Here is a 15,715-nt window from a genome sequence, read left to right on the forward strand (position 1 = left end):
ACACACAGACACACAGGGCTTAAATACACTGGGAAATAACGAGGGGGATGAGACACAGAAGGGGAGCACAGCTGGGAGAAACCGGATATAACGAGACCAAAGGGAAGCGAAACTCAACACATTCACGTAGGACACAGACCTTCAAAGTAAAACAGGAAATGTAACATAGACTTGACTTGACTAGGGGAGACAGAGCAACTAAGAAACACAGAGAACAATAACAAGGAGACACAGAGGGCAGCTACTAAATACTCAGAAAACTAAAGAGAATACAAGAAAGCCGAACTAAGACACTAGACCAGGGGTCTGCAACCTTTAACACCCAAAGAGCCACTTGGACCCGGTTTCCACGCAAAAGAAAACACTAGGAGCCGCAAATACTTTTTGAAATCTAAAATGAAGATAACACTGTATATATTGTTTTTTACTTTTATGCTTTGTGTGAACAACTAAAGTAAGTAAAGTTTATTTATTAAGCGCTTTTCACAGACAGGCAGTCACAAATATACACAAATATTAAAATAAACAATACAATCAATAGACATTATACACAATGTAAAAGATCAAATGTAAATAATGTAAAGAATATAAAATACGTAGATCAACAAAAGGCTTGTTTGAACAGAAAAGTTTTTAACTGCTTTTCAAAAGAATCCACAGAACAAATAAGGTGTGTTGCTTATGAAATCCATGAAGTGCTACAGAGAAAATTACATTTTATTTATGTAATTAACACATTTTGAACTCTTAAAGAAATATAACAAAAGGAAAGACACCCAGCTGAACTAAAATGATCCAGCAAACAAAAACTGTTGTGAGCCACCCTTATATCGCCTTTGGGCTTTTTGAGCCTTGACCTGACTTTTAAAAAATAATTGGAAAAAAGCACTATGCTGCTAAAAAAGGAAAATTAGATATTTGCAAAATTCTGCCTAAATATGTATTTTACCTGGTTAATGTGTGTGGCGGGGCGTGGTCTGCAGCGCCACTGCAGGGGAGGGGATGCACCTGAGCGGCACCCGCAATCACGCCTCACCGCCTTAAAGTCTGTGCTCTCTCTGCTGTTGTGTTGTCGGGCTGTGAGCTGAAAAGCTACAGCCGGCTGTATGCGTACAGCAACTGTGTGTGAAAAGTGGTCAGTAAAGAGATGCTGAAAAGCGTGTTCATGCAAACATCGTCGGGTCTGCCGTGATATTTTTACAATAAGACTTATGGTCCCGAACCTCTGCGCACAGCGTCTGAAAAACGGGGCTTTCATCTTTACGCAGGACTGTAAGCTGTCATCTGTGAGGCGTGAGCGGTGTTTGTTTTAACATAGTTCATGGTGGAGCTGCTGACATAATGTGGATCCGAAGATCCATAACTGGCCTACCTGGGGTCGAAAGTCTCGATAAATGCACGCCGTTTCTGCAGGTATACCGGCTTCCGCGAGTGTGACGCTTATTTTGAGTGATGAAAAAAATAATATAATATAATTTTATTTTTATATTTCAAAATCATAATAAGAACTAAACACAAATAAAATACACTTCAGCTAAATACTTCTAATTTATTTTCCCAAACCACCCGGAGCCGCAGTATAAGACAAAAGAGCCGCACGCGGCTCTGGAGCCGCAGGTTGCCGACCCCTGCACTAGACTAAAGAATAAACTGGGGCAACAAAGAGAACTAAGATCATAATACAAAAACTCAGACACAAAAAAACTCAAAACACTGGGACACCGACCCAGGACCGTGACAGTGAGAGACAGTCTGGATTAACAGTAATGAAAAAGTGATCATGATTGAAACCAGAACAAAAGTATTTTAGGAAACCAGTATCTCTAAAGATTTGAAGAGAAAAGGAAGTTAATGATATTGATGTAGCAACTACCATTAAAGGTATTTACAGAGGTGCTTCACAGGTAATGGTGTGGCTGGTTGGGATGAGCAGAGGTTGAAGTGCTGGCAGTCTGCGGCAGTGTCATCTTATATGTCATCTCCATTTGGGTAACCAATCCATATTTGTCCTTCCACACTTAGATTTAAAAACAGATTTTAAAAACAGCACCTTACAAAATTAAATGTAACAAAAGACACACGTTTTTATATTTTTGTCTTCTGTGTTAAGCACGTTAAGCTTACACGGAAGGAAATATAATATATAAATACAATTGCTATTGCTATGCAACCAATTTTCCTGAGAAGATTTATGATGTTCTTTAAATTTAATAGAATTAAGAATTTGTGAGAGACAGTCTGGATTAACAGTAATGAAAAAGTGACCATGATTGAAACCAGAACAAAAGTATTTTAGGAAACCAGTATCTCTAAAGATTTGAAGAGAAAAGGAAGTTAATGATATTCTGATCAGTGATTTATGTGCTTTTCATACTGACCACAGAGATGCAGGAGTTAAACACAACTACAGTACAGACTAATGATTCATTATAATTTTCAGTTCAGTTTTATTTATGTCACATCACTTCACAAGATGCTTGACGTGCATGAGACACATGTTTACTCTGTTCTGTAATATGAGAATGTTCTTCCAACTCCCATTAAAGAAACATGTTTTTAGCACCATCAGTCTCACATGATACTGAATAAGGATGTTTCTTGGAAAAGGGTTGGGTGCTCAGTCAACACACTGAATAAATACCAGAGAAATTAAACAATGGTTTGAAGCTTCTTATTATAGTTATTCACTTCATCAGTATTTTCAAGTCATTCTTTGATAATGATGGATCTTTGATTGAGTAATATGATTGAACATGGAAACTGCATCTACAGGTGAAATAATGTCTGACATTATTGTGCTGCAAGCTGTAAATTCTGTAACCTCAAAAAAGTGTTTCTGTTGTAAAGATCTTTGGGACGGCATGAGGCTGAGGGTTGAAGTGTACACTGTCAGGTTTCGAAGGTTGTTCACAGAGTAAACTGTGATGAATTTTAAAATCTACATCCTTCCTTCTCTTTAGACATTAAAACTATTGTGGGAGAATTGCAGTTAGTATATTTACTGTAATATGAGAATGTTTTCAGATCCACTGTATCAGCTAAAGTATCACATGTGTTACCAACTCTTGTTAAAGAAACAAACTGTGTTTGCATCATCAGCCACACAGGGAACTGAATCAGGATGTTGCTCTAAGGTTATGTGCTCAACCAACAGCCTGAATAAATAAAACTAAAAAACTGATATTAAAGAATAGTTTAAAGTCTGAAGTGTTGTCTTCGTCATTTATTTCATGTGACAGTGATGCCTAGATCCCTGATTTCTGTGTTTATGAAGACAAAGATCAGTTTTAATAATTCTTTTGTAATTGTCTGCAGTGTTGAATAATAATTATGATCCCATAAGTAATGGATGCCATTAGCAGGTCACACTGAGTGTAGCTGACATCACTTTGTGATTTCTTTCTGTGTCTCAAATCAGGTCTAAACTTTCTGAAATGTTTGTTGTTCCCTATGGAAATATCTGTTTTTGGTATTATTGCTGTGACCAAACAGCAGCTACATGTGAAACAGTGACAAACTGTGTACAGGAAGTTCTTTCTTATTTTGTGGGACTGATGTTTTTTTGCTGGATTCAATATTTCAGAAGCGACTGCTAGATTGTTTATCCTGTGTAGGCTCTTTGGTCACATATTTCTCGAGGCAGAAGACTTGCTTGTACTTTATTAACTCCAAAGTGCTCAGTCTTGTGGCTCATTATGCAATGTAACTGATATTTGCACAAGCCAGTGAGGCAGAGTTGAAAGGGAAGGTTTACAAGACGGTAGTGAGTCCTGCTGCGATGTATGGTTAGGATAGGGTGGCACTGACAAAAAGACAGGAAGCTGAGCTGGAAGTAGCAGAGTTAAAGATGCCAAGATATTCAACCAAAGTGACCAAAAAGCAATGAATATATTGGACAGGTCAGGTCTAATAGTTTGGAGATGTGTATAATTCATACTAGGGTGAGAAATGCAGTCCATGGAAGAAATATGGACAACACTCCTTAGCAAGAAAGTCAGAATAAGTATTTTTCTCCGGGCAAACGTGGCTCAAGAGTTGAGAGTTCACCTTGTAATCGGAAGGTTGCCGGTTCGAGCCCCGGCTTGGACAGTCTCGGTCGTTGTGTCCTTGGGCAAGACACTTCACCCGTTGCCTACTAGTGGTGGTCAGAGGGCCAGGTGGCGCCAGTGTCCGGCAGCCTCGCCTCTGTCAGTGCGCCCCAGGGTGGCTGTGGCTACAATGTAGTGTGTGTGGATGACTGGATGTGTGAAGCTCTTTGGGGTCCTTAGGGACTAGTAATGCGCTATACAAAAACAGGCCATTTAATAAAAAGAAAAAATTATCATCTTCATTATGCATCAAGCCTATAGCGACATGACATAATTATATAATTATGGATTATAATTCTGATCATTTATCAGTACATATCCTTATTTTTATATCTATGTAGAAACACAAAGTTGACACTTGTGAGACTTTATCAAGCAGTGTGAAAGCATCACAGCAGATCCCTTTGTATCAAAGTAGCTGAGAGTAAAACATAGAAAAAACGTGAAGGAGATTTTCCTGGCCTTTAGCAGATAATCCCTTAAAATATTCTGCAGTAGATCAAAAATTGTATAAATTGTATAAAGAAAATTATATAAAGCAAAATACGAAACAGACCACCTTCATGAGTCAGTTGTATTCTTATTTGGTGTTTTAGCTGTTTGGTGATTGTTGAAGAAAACCTTGAGTTAACATATGAACAATACCTGATGCTGCTGACCAAAGTTACGGAGGTTTTATTAGAGAAATAGCTAAGTGTTTTACATATGGCATAATTTAAAAAGTTTAAATTTCTTCTGTATTGAACAGCAAGTTCAAGTCCTGACAAGTCCTGCATCTGTTGCACTTGAAAAGGCATAATCTGTAAGTGTGGCGAAATGATTGATTGATCTCACTTATTAGTTCATTGAGATGTTGAGATCTTGTACTGGTTGTTTACACATGGAAATAATATTGAATATAACATTTGTGTATTTGCATGGAGACTAAACACACCTTACTCTATTTCTGTAATTACAGTTTTACTAAAGAATGAAAGTATTTTCAAATGCCAATCAGTAAGGCTCTGAAGAATACGACACAGTCTCCTGAGTGTTTACTCAAGTCATTTAATATTTAGCTCTCTGCATAAGCGGGATAGAGACATTCAGCTGAGGGCAGAAGAATTTATTCGAAAATGTACCTGAAAACTTCATCCCCATGCATTGCTCATTGTCCCTGTAGTTGTTAGGCTCCTTCTGAAACCAGCTCGATCCAAAAACCAGTAACCCTCCTTAAAAACAGAATAATACAATAAATAGATTTTTACTCCCAGATCATAAATAGATGTATATCCAAACGATGTTCTCAAAGTAAATATTCATGGGAAGATTCTTTTTAACTGTCAGACTTTGTACAGTAAAAACTAAAATATCTGCCAATCCATGTTCGCTCACTTGCTTTAGTGGCATCAAATATCACCGTCTGTGCCATCATTGCACAGAGCAGGGAAGACGCAGTCAGCAGCTTCATGATGATATTTAGTATCTCTGTAAGAAACAGATGAAATAGGTAACTGGCAGTTACTGGCTGAAAGAATAGAAGATCTTCAGCATATTTGTAACACACCTGTCGTAGAATATTGTCTCATCTTTTAAGCATCAACTTGTAGCTTCTGACTTCCAGAGTGGAGACCAGTGATTATATACACTTTCCTGTATTTACATCTTATTACAGACACACTGAAAATACACTGAAGCATGTTTTGATTCCATGCTTCACTGCCCCAGTGTTTACCAACCTTGCATAATTTTCTCCACCCAGCTTGAATTTCATGGCTATTTAAATTAAAAAAAACATTTGTGTACTGGGGAAAAATTTTTCTTGTGCCATTAAATACAATTCATCACAATTAATAAATTACAAAGCCTCCAATTAATAAGATTGTTTTTTTTAATCGAGCGCCACCCCTAACTTATATATTTGTGTTCTCTTTCTGAAATGCTCCTTGAGGAAAGAAGCAGCATGTGAATGAAACCAGAGCTGGATTTTCCTCTGCTTTCAATTAGGCTCATTTGCTCATCTTTATTTTGTAGGTAGGTTAAAGTGTAGCTACCTTTTGAAGTAAAATAAAAAGTCTGAAAAATGAACTGAAAGAAACTGAGCATCCATGAGTCTTGAATTCCATTAAAGTTAAAACAACATGAGTAATATCAGGCCAGTATGTTGGATGAAGACCCTGACAATAGGACCCCCAATGATTCCTGTTGATCAGCACATTGTGATAGTGGGGAGAAAAAAATAACCAAGCAGAACAGACTCATGGTCCTATGTACATCTACCAGGTGGTATCACAAGAGTGGACCCATACGGTAAAAAAAAAAAAAAACAAACATTTTCCTGGCCAAAAAATATTTCAAATATATGGTAAATATATTTTGTATTTGTGATGCTCAAAAAAAATTTATTTTTGAAATTGAAAATATATTTCTTTCAAACCAAAATATATTTCAAAATATATTTACGTTGAAGAAAATACATTTCCAACCTTACAGCTGAATGTATATCAAAGTATCCCTTATTTAAAATGTATTTAGTGCAATAATAATAATAAAAGTAACAACATCTGCATCTCATCGCATCTGCAAAAACAGCTGGATTCAAACAAAAAAGTGTCAGAGGTCTAGCAAGAATTAGGTTATTTATTCATTTGCTTACAGTATTTCACATTACACAATATTAGCATTGTCAGGGTGAATTGTTAAATATTGTCATTTTATGCTTGCCATTTGTACATAGGTTTAAAGAATCCTTTCTGTCCTCCCCTCCCCAGATCCTTAAGATTCTGGGAGGGGGGCAGTAGTGTTTCTGATCACAGGAACACCCTCTGTGAAGGTCTGTTTGATGTGGTAAACTTCCTCCCCTTTGTAGGGCTTCATTGTGTTATCTAGGGTAAGGGGAGATTGCCCTCTTTATGACCAAGGATGTTCCTGTGCTTTTATGTTATATGACCCTTTGATCAGCAGCATACACACACACACACACACACACACATTCTCACATAACACACACACAGTGCCTTGTCATTTGTAACCAAGGGGGGTTACGGGGGGAAGGTACGTGTTGTAAACTATTGTTTATTGTGTGAACGTTGTCAATAAAAGGGAGCAAGAGGGGCCAGTCGAGGAGGTCATTTTGTGATGTGCTGAGGTACGGACAAGGCCCCCCTTGCAAGTAAAAAGATCGATCGCTGTTGCCTTGTCTTTCTTTCATGGGAATAAGTTCTGGGATCAGCGGGGTCTGATTTAGACCCAACAAGCATTCACTTGACTTTGAAATTATCTGTCAGTGATACAGTACACAAAATACAACAACTGCTATATACACTTTAGTTTTTGACAATATATACAATATAGTACTTAAAGAAACAGTCCACTGTTTTGGAAATAGGCTCATTCTCCATCTCCCTCAGAGTTAAAAAGTTGAGTTTGACCATTAAGTCTTTGGTCATTTTTCAACACGATGCTCATGGTCCCTTCGGATTCAATGATGTATGCTAAGCTATGTTAAAAGTGTTATCACCATACAAATCGGCTGTATGGATTCCAAAATGGTCAGACTCAACATATTAACTCTGAGGGAGTGTTCCTTTAATGATGCAATATAATATAGCACTTAATGACTTAATGTAATGTATATCTGATGTTTTGCCATTTAATGTTTAATTATGTATGTTTTTTAATGAACTGGTTTAAAATCACTTCAGAAAAATACCACATGGCACTGAAGAAAATCATGTTTTCTCTTATTTAACCTCATTTAAGGAATTAGCACTGATTAATGCTTCTAAAAATGTAATCAACTTTTAATTTTTCAGTTTAAATATCAGACATTTGCATTTGATCTCTGCAGCAAGAATACCTGTAAGATGTCCAAGACGTTTTGATACTGGTTCAAAATAACTTGGATTTGAGGCACAGAGACTATGCTTTGCTCGTTCATAGAATCTTCTGATGGCATAACACGTCTCTCCACTTTAATTTTGACATATTACAAATCGTTTAAAGTTAAAGAAATTTTGATCATCATCATTCAACATAACAGTGAATGAATGACGTTTGAGTACACGACTGTAATCTTCTAAGTGAAACACCTCACCATCTGTAATGATTCGTTGAAAGTACTTTACTCTGCTCCTTTGTACCCCATAACGACTCAGTGCCATATAGTCATCCCTCCTAATTAATCGCACTTTAGGATGATTAAGTGCAGTGATACCATGTGTGTGAGTTACATGTTTTAACTGTTTAGGTCTTGTTAGAGATTCAAATATCTCCTTGCATTCATTTGAGGCATCTTTCAGTAAAGTCTGGCCATAAAATGGTAAGGCCTTCTGTAGCCAGAAAATTTTTACAATCTGTAATGCAACCCCTTGAGTGCTTTTGATCATGTCTCGTAGTTTAGCATTGTAAGACTCAAACACAAAGGTGGAATGAGCCCAGTTAACTACAGTTCTTGGTAAATGGAGGCAAAGATGGACATTATAAGACAGATTAGCTTCCCCATAGAATACCTCCATGTCTTTCACAAAATCTGTTAGAAGTGCTTCAGACTCAGTAATCTGCTGTCTAGTTATATTTTCTCCCAACAGAAGGGATACTCCCTTGACTAGTTTAGACCAGTGATTCAGTAGTGGTTCTGGCAAGACACCTTTTAGTACAGGTAGGCTATAATAAAAGAGCCACATCTACCAATTGTGGGCTTTCCACAAAGCACACGAGGTACATTACATGTGTTGTGGAAATTTCAATTACCAAGTCCTGCAGACACGATGAGTTGTAACAACACCTTTATTTCAGCTATCTCATGCATAAGGAGGGACGTCAGTCAGGGGGCACTGAAAGTCGTCTCTGACAATGAACAGTTCAGGTCCTTTTTATACAGTCACAGAACAAAAGGCTTTTACAGTTTCAGTTCACACCTTGGCTCTAACCAGACAGACTCTCTACCATCTGTGTGAATCTCCCCCACTCTGGGGTCAAGCCTTCCTGTGTGAGCTTCCCCATCCTGGGAGACATTCACCAGTTTCTCACTGTCTGTTTCCCAGCGTGAATAAGGTGTGAACCAGACATACTAAACTAAGTGACATGAAAGCATTTCATCAGGACAATACATTAAAGAGAAATCCCACCACCCATACTAGACTAGGTAACATGAAAGCAAGACAATACATTAAAGGACAATACACTAAAGAGAAATCCCACAACAGTTCCCACCCTCTTGATTGTATCTCAATCACTAGTACCAAGGATTTCTCTTCCTAACATTCTGTTAATTACATCAGCCATATTGCACACTCAAAAGGTTTCACAATATGCATCATTCTTACAGTGTCAGGAAAATAATTTCACTCATCACAATCATCCTCGCTTTCGCTATCCTCAGTGTAATCTTCAGCCTGCAATAGGGGAAGCTGCAACTTGGGAGACTCGCTTTCTCTTGTCAGTGCCACTGTGATTAATCTTTATTATGCCCATTGTGTCTGCACCGGCCTGGTCCACTCCTATGATTAAATAAAAGGAGTCTTCTTTGGAGTCGTGGCATTGTCCTGGGAAGTTTGGTCTCCTGGAAAATGGGTTCCAATTCAGGTTCTTAATCGTTAGCAGTAATGGGTTCAGGCCGGTACCAGTCGCCAATTGGGCTCTAACAAAGGAAAAACTGTTCTTACTTTTCATCTTACCCTCTGTTGATTTTGCCTGTTCTCCCCAGTACCCCAGCCTGGAGTGCCACCACACAAAACTCCAACTTGGACACCACTTCTGGTATCCCGGAACGCCATGTCCAAATATGCACAAATAAACATCATAACCTCTCCAGCTTTCATTATAGCCTTTACAGTCTATCACATTGCACAGATCAAAACTGAAAGTCTGGGTAGTTGCATACGTATAGTGTAGCTCAATGTACCCGCCATACTCAGTAAGGCATTTGTCTCTCATCTCGTGGTTTGCTCCTTCTGTTGCACGAACCTCCTTGGATGTTGGCATGGTGCTTGGCTGCTGCTCTCTCCAGAGGCTCCACCAGAGGGCAACCATCAGCCCACTGAAGAGCATCAGAGCTACCCCAGTGATGAGGTGCTTCCTGGCTTGTCGCATTGTTGCAGGTAGAGGGTAGACTGCCCACTACCTGAATGAGGTGCGGGGATTATTCTGCCCCGTTTGTCTTTTCTAGTTGCTCCTCCGTTCTGGGTGGTTCTCCTCCAAACAGCTTACAGTGGCTGGCGTGGATCCAAGTAACTCGTTCTCCAACCTTTACCGCTGTTTGTGTGGTCAGTAGGACTTGGAATGGGCCCAGCCACCGCTTCGCCTTCCAGTGTCTCCTCCTGAAGTCCTTCACTAACACCCAGTTCCCTGGTTTGAACGGGTGCAGGGGTCCTTCTGCTGGCCTGGGCAGGGCTGCTTTCACTGCTCGGTGTACCTGCGAGAGAGTCCTGGAGAGATTTTGACAGTACACAATCATTTCGCTGTTGCACAACTCTGTGGATATGCCAGTCCATTTGGGGGGTTCTGCCCCCACTCTGGCAGGTCGTCCATACAACACCTCATAAGGGCTGAGGTGTGCTGGAGGTCTGGCTCGCGTGCGCACATACATCAGCACGAGGGGAAGTGCTTTTGGCCATGTGAGGCCAGTTTCTTCACAGCACTTTGCCAGCTTGGATTTTAAGGAGCTGTTCATTCTCTCCACAGCACCTCCAGATTGTGGGTGATATGCACAGTGTGTTTGCAATTTGAAACCTAGTTGCTTGCTGATTTCCTTCAATGCCTGGTTCACAAAGTGAGTACCATTATCACTTGTGATTTTTTCCGGGATGCCCCACCTGGGAATGATATCTGACAGGAGGGCTTTTGCCACTGCACTGCTGTCTGCACTTTTAGTGGGGAATGCTTCTACCCACTTAGAGAACATGTCCACTACTACCAGACAATACTTCTTTCCCTCGGCTACTGTCAATTCAATGAAGTCCATCATTAGATGGTCAAAAGGCATGTCTGGTGGGGGGTGTGCTGCAGTGTTTACCTGTACTGGGCGTCCCACATTGTTGGTCGCACAAATGAGACACCTTTTACAATACCTCTCAGCTGCTGTGGAAAACCCTTTGGTGAACCATAGCGATGTTACTGCTTGTAGCATCCCCCCTTTGGACGCATGGTCTAACCCATGTGTCCATTTTAGAAACCAGGGGAAGAAGTGTTTAGGTAGACATGGGCGGCCGTCCGGAGATCGCCAGACAGATTCGACCAGTGTGCAGCCATGTTTGCGCCAGAGAGTTTTCTCTGGCTGGGAGGCAAATGACTGTACAGCAGGAAGATCAGCGAGGTTGGGTGTGGACAGTGGTGCCAAGACCAGTTGGAAGGGTAGGCCTCCTTCGGCTGCTGCTTTGGCTGCTGCATCGGCGGCGGCATTTCCTTGGGAGACAGAATCAGTTTTACCTGTGTGTGCTGCACACTTCACTACAGCAATGCGAGCAGGCAGAAGGATGGCATCTAGCAGCGCTGCTACCTGGTTAGCATTGAGGATGGGCTTGCCATCAGATTTCAGGAACTTTCTGTGCCTCCACAAGGCGCCAAAATCGTGCACCACACCGAACGCGTAGCGAGAGTCGGTGTAGATGGTGGCCGACTGACTCTCCGCAAGTTTACAGGCTTCTGTGAGCGCCACCAGTTCTGCAGTCTGTGCTGAGAAGTGTCTGGGCAACGAGCCTGAAACGAGAGTGGCATGATCAGAACACACAGCAAAACCTACCCGGTTAGTTCCACGTGAATCACGTGAGGAGGAGCCATCTACATATAACACTATGTCAGAGTTGTCGATGGGAACATCTAACAAGTCAATTCGAGGTGTACAAGTTTCACCCAATACAGCAGTGCAGCTGTGTGGTTCACCATCCTCTCGCGTGGGGAGAAGAGTGGCTGGGTTAAGTGTTGTGCATCGTTTCACTGTGATGTTGGGCATGTCAAGCAGTATGGAAGAGTACCTGAGCCAACGAGCTGCAGAAAGGTGTGAAGTTTTCTGCTCCAGCAAAATGAGAGAAACTGCATGGGGTACCTGCACTGTCAGAGGAGAGTACCCTACAATGTCACGTGAGGCGAGCACGGCCTTCTCACACGCAGCTACTGCTCGTAGGCATCCAGGCAGTCCTGCAGCCACTGGGTCAAGCTTGGAAGAGTAATAACCCACCGGGCGAAGTGAATCACCATGCTGCTGTAAAAGAACAGAGGACATGAAACCATTCTTTTCATCCACCATTTGTGTATATGGTTTGGATGGATTTGGAAGCGCTAAAGCGGGCGCTGTTTGCAGCAGCTGTTTTAAGGAAGTGAAGGCAGCTTCAGCCTCTGGTGTCCAAGAAATGTGATCATTGGCTGACAGACTTGCACCATGAATGAGTGCAGTGAGTGGGGCTTCCACAGAGGAGTAGTGTGGAATGAAATTGCGGCAGTATGATGTGGTTCCTAGGAATGACATCATCTGTTTTTTGGTGAGAGGTTTTGGAATGGTCATTACAGCTTCCACCCTCTTGGAGGAAATCTGGTGGGAGTTGTAAGAAATCACATGCCCTAAGAATGTGACTTGCTCTTTACAAAACTGCAGTTTTGACTTACTAGCTTTGTGGCCCTTGTGATGCAAATGTGTCAGTAAAGTGAGAGAATCTGCCAGACACTGCTCTTGTGTGGGCGCACACAGTAGCAGATCATCGACATATTGCAGTAACACTGTGCCTTCGGAGAGGATCAAGTCTGACAGGGAGTCTCTTAAGGCGGCATTGTAAATCGTGGGGGACTCACAGTAGCCTTGACACAACCGAGTGAATGTGTAAGCCTTTCCCTGGAACTCAAAAGCAAACCAGAACTGGCTATCTGGGTGAACTGGAACAGAGAAGAATGCATTAGTCAGGTCAGCAACAGTAAACCACATAGCGTCAGATGGGATTTGGGCCAAAATGGTGTGGGGGTTCGGAACCACAGGGGCTCTGGGGATTACAGCCTTGTTCACAGCTTGTAAGTCCTGCACAAACCGCCACTCAACAGGTTCATTAGGTCCTCTGATTTTCTTCACAGGGAATAATGGAGTGCGAACCGGAGAGGTGGGGCATGGGATAATTACTCCGGCCTTTAACAGGGATTCAAACACAGGAGTAATCCCCTCTATGGCTTCCCGTTTCAGAGGATATTGTCTTTGGCATGGTCTAAACGAGGACTTTGGAGTGATTACCACTGGCTCACAATCTGTAATCAGGCCTACATCATACTTAGATGAGGCCCACAGGCTGTCAGGCACCTCTGTCAGCAGGGGGTGTGAGGAGTTTAGAGGAGGTGTCGTTTGAAACAGACAGTGTGCGACAGCTATGTTCACTAGCTCAACTGAGCGGACACACTGGACTGTATATGTCATGGTCTTTTTGTAGGCTTTCATTTCTCGAGAAAACAGTACTGTGGGATTCTCTGTAGTCTCCCAATCGCAAGCGCGGTAGCACCGGTGCATAAATTCTCCCATGTCTTCCCACTGGCAGCTGTGAGCTTTTGCCAGGGGAACATGTGGGACGGATGCATCCATAGTAAACATGTTTCTTTGCTCATCGGTGAGAGAAATCGCAAGCGCAGCAAATGTGGAGCTCCAAAACATACATTTCACAGTTAGCAAATCATTCTCGGTTCTGTACCATTCTACCTCATAACTGTCATCAGGCCCATGCAGAGAAAAGTGAGACATGCAACTCAACTCTCCAGGAGCCATAAAACAGACATCTGGAGGCATGCAGTTGCGAGTCGCTTGCATGAATTCTGTAACAAGCGGCCCCTCCTCCAGCTTCCACCCGTAAGCGAAAGCTGGAGTCACGGGGTCATATTTCACCATCATATAATCATAGTCAGATTGCGTGATTGTGATGCCATTATAGCAGGAGATTAAACTTATTTTCAGTTTGCATATCAAATCTCTTGCAAGCAAATTGACCGGGCACAGGTCTGAACACAAAAACTCGTGTGTGAATTTTCTACCCTGTCCGTCTACACAATACAGGGGTACGGTGAAAGTTTCTCTCTGTATAGTTCCTGATGCTGATACAGAATGAGTGAACCTCTCACCCAGCACGGGCTGGGGTGAGAGGTAATCTGAGCGTAGTACAGAGTGGGTGGCCCCGGAATCTACAAGAAATTCTACTTCCTGATTACAAACTAACATTTTATACAAGGGCAGTAGTTTATAAGGCGCAGTATTTAAATGTACATATGTACCAACTGGTGACAAAGAAATCTGCTCTACATGCTCAAAAGTGTGCTGTCTTAAAGTGTGTGTGTCTGTGTGTAAAACACTTTCTACATCAGTGGGTGTGTGTATGTGTGTGTGATTTTCACTTCCCTGCTCTGATGAGGTGGGCAAACCACAGCCTGAAGCGTACTCTGGCGTCCTTTCCCCCCGGCCTCAATCCGCCTGCACCCACTGCTGGCCCTGGTCACTTTGCCGTTGATGCTGGTCACCCCCAGGGTGGCTGTATCTAGGGCAGTTTCGCCTCCAATGTCCATGTTCACCACAGAGAAAACAGGTATCTGGATCTCCTCCAAACTGTCGTCGTTGTCGATCGCGTCCTCGATCACGTCTTCCTCCCCGGGCTCGGTCGCGCCAGCTGCCTTTACCATGGAAGTCACTCCGCGGGTTCGTTGCAGTCTTGTACAGCGTTAAGGCCGCGTTGTGGAGGTCGGTGCTCTGTTTTTCCTCTTTCTTGCGTTTTCTTTCGTCAAGGTGGTTCTGAGCATGGCGTGCATGGTGTCGCAGTTCCGTTAGCCGAGGTTCATCTTCTCCTCCCACATATGAACTCCTCACCTCGGCTGCCACATCTGGTCTCAGTCCCCGGAAAATATGGCCGCAGAGATGGTGCTCATATGTGGAGGCGGAGGCGCCCGTCATGTCATCTTTGGGTATTCCACCATTAACTTCAAACACAGTTGTCATGCGATGTATGAAATCATCCACAGATTCCTCCTTTCTTTGTTTGCAAGCTTGAATCTTTAACATGTCCACCTTATCCGGGAAAACCTCCTTTAGCTTATCCATCAGGTGGGTTACTGCAGTACAATATTCACGGTTTTCGCCATGCTCATAGGTCAGGTGTCGTATCCTCAGCGTAGGATCAGGCAAGTGAGGTGATATTCTCCTCAGGTCGCATGGTTTCAGCTTGCCTGCCACTGCGCGTCTAATTTCTTGACCTGTGGGACGATATTCTTGGCAGAAAATTAGGAGCTGCTCACCGAACCTTGCCCCCGACATGAGAGGGTCAGGTAGATGACTTGTGGCGTCAGCAATGTCCGATTGTGTCCAGGGTCTGTGAACTAAAATGGGTCCCTCGGGCCCTGCCACTTCCACCATCGGGAGCTGCAGGTCTTCTCCTCCTGCCTGTCGCCACTTCCGCATTCTCCGCACAGTCTGGAGGTTTTCGACTTCCTCGCTGCTGTCTGCACTCTCCGTATCGTCCCGGTCGTCATCAGTGGGACAATATTCAGGCTGATCCGCGGCAAAAGGCAGGACGTAATATCCATGGCGGCTGTCCTTACTTCTCCACTTTCCTCTCTCTTTCCTCCATCCCTGTGTTTTCTCTTTCATCTCTCCAGCTCGCGACGCGCTCCGTGTGTGACTGTGCGCTTGGAGGGCCTCT

General features: G+C 42.5%; 1 protein-coding gene across 1 annotated transcript; it reads right to left on the reverse strand.

The window, feature by feature from the left end:
* Positions 1-11,113: 11,113 nt before the first annotated feature.
* On the reverse strand, positions 11,114-14,247 carry LOC146523001 (uncharacterized). The gene is made up of 2 exons (XM_085141797.1): positions 11,566-14,247; positions 11,114-11,471 (listed from the first exon to the last, which is right to left on the reverse strand). The coding sequence occupies exons 1-2, from the start codon at positions 14,245-14,247 to the stop codon at positions 11,235-11,237; spliced, it is 2,919 nt and encodes a 972-aa protein (XP_084997923.1). The 3' UTR covers positions 11,114-11,234.
* Positions 14,248-15,715: the final 1,468 nt, after the last annotated feature.

The sequence above is a fragment of the Neolamprologus multifasciatus genome, chromosome 3 (genome assembly GCF_963576455.1).
Source record: "Neolamprologus multifasciatus chromosome 3, fNeoMul1.2, whole genome shotgun sequence".
NCBI classification, from domain to species: domain Eukaryota; kingdom Metazoa; phylum Chordata; class Actinopteri; order Cichliformes; family Cichlidae; genus Neolamprologus; species Neolamprologus multifasciatus.